Source organism: Scomber japonicus, chromosome 19 (genome assembly GCF_027409825.1).
Source record: "Scomber japonicus isolate fScoJap1 chromosome 19, fScoJap1.pri, whole genome shotgun sequence".
In the NCBI taxonomy this organism is placed as follows: domain Eukaryota; kingdom Metazoa; phylum Chordata; class Actinopteri; order Scombriformes; family Scombridae; genus Scomber; species Scomber japonicus.
Genome location: NC_070596.1, coordinates 28,770,397 through 28,772,076, shown reverse-complemented (window position 1 = coordinate 28,772,076; position 1,680 = coordinate 28,770,397). Strand labels below are relative to the sequence as shown.

The following is a 1,680-nucleotide window of genomic DNA, read 5'->3' as shown; positions in this document are numbered from 1 at the left end:
CTTCCTTCCTTCCTTCCATCCATCTTTTCTTCCTTTCTTCCTTCCTTCCAGCTTTCCTTTCTGTATTCTCTTTCTTCTCCTCCTTCTTTTCCTTCCATCCATCCTTCCTTTTAGTGGTTCGGCCCACATGAGATCAAATGTGACTCTATGTGGCCCTTGAATGAAAATGAGTTTGACTCCCCTGTTTGCCTCCAAGATGTTTCCCCCCCCTTCCTCTCCCTTTTTTGCTGCCAGTTGAAACTGAAATGATTCACTCCTTGTTTTCCTCTTCTTTTTTTACCCCCCAGATAAAGCAGCCCCCACAGACGCCCCCTCCACACTTCCTCCACTAGTGACACCAGGGAGCACAAAGGATGGCAGCCCCAAAGGCAAAAGCTCCAGCGTGGCGGCCGGAGGTCTGCTACAGTCAGTGCTGGCTCACAAAGGCCGACTTGTCTCCCAGACAGGAGACATCGTCCCCTCCGCTCTGCCCCAGAACCTGCTCCCTCTTCTGGGCAGAGGACTCAGCGTCGGCTCCCTCCCTGGAAGTCATTCCCTGGAGCATCAAAGCGGGGGATTACTGAGGAGGGTAAAACCCCCGGCATCAGCTGCAGTGTCAGGCCCAGGCAGCGATCCAACCCAGCAGCCTCCTCCTCTTACTGACACACACACACACACACACTCCCAGCTGCCGCACACACAGACGCACACACCTGAGCAGGAGGCTGAGAGCACCACTGTGGGCTCCGTGCTGGATGTAGACGCAGAGACAGGAACGCCATCAGGTACGAGTCGTATGAAAGCACTGTTCACCTAACATTAACCCTAAACCAGCACATTTATTCTATAAGAGCTTTGTTCATTTAAACTTCCTGTTTTGACTGTTACTTCTTTCCTTCCTTCCTGTCGGCCGCTGCCTTCTTTCCTTCCTTCCTTCCTTCCTTCCTTCCTTCCTTCCTTCCCTTCCTCCCTCCTTTCCTTCCTCCCTTTCTTTCTTCTTCTGTCCTTCCTTCCTTCCTCCCTCCATGCTTCTTTCCTCCCCTCCCTCCTTCCTTCCTTCCTTCTTCTTTCCCTCTCTCCCTCCCGCCCTCCCTCCTTCCTTCCTTCCTTCCTTCCTTCCTTCCTTCCTCCTTACTCCTTTCCTTCCTTCTTTACTCATTTCCTTCATTATTCCCTTCCTTCCTTCCTTCCTTCCTTCCTCCCAGCTTTCCTTCCTCCATTCACCTCCCCCTTCTGTGATTGGTTCCCTACCTCCGGCGAGGCCATGTTAACTTTCTGAGTGAAGTGGAATCTCACTCGATTGAGAGCATGAAGGACAGAGGAAAGAAAGAAGGGAGGTAGGAGGGAGGGAGGGAGGAAGGAAAAGAGGAAGGGAAGAAGGAAGGGAGGAAAGAGAGAGGAAGAAAATAAATTAATTCCTTTCCTTCTTCCCTTCCTTCCTCCCTCCCTCCCTCCTTTCCTTCCCTCCCTCCTTCCTTCCTTCCTTCCTTCCTCCCTTCCATCATTCCTACATGCAAAAATGTCCAAAACTGCTCGTGCAGCTAACAACGATTTCTGCAGACTTTTACCTCCATAATTTGAACTCTGAAAGCATATCATGTCCCCTATACATATTTTCAGCAAAATGCACCTAAAGTATCCAAAGTAAATGTACTCATGCATAGGAATTGGCCCTGTGAGTCTTATATTACAAATATATTA

At 50.1% G+C, this 1,680-nt stretch overlaps 1 protein-coding gene across 1 annotated transcript in view; it reads left to right on the top strand.

Moving 5' to 3' along the window:
• Window positions 1–1,680, top strand: part of LOC128379912 (seizure 6-like protein) — a 47,411-nt gene that overhangs the window by 951 nt on the left and 44,780 nt on the right. Inside the window, 1 exon segment of the mRNA XM_053339551.1 lies at window positions 288–764. Coding sequence (XP_053195526.1) covers window positions 288–764 — 477 coding nt within the window.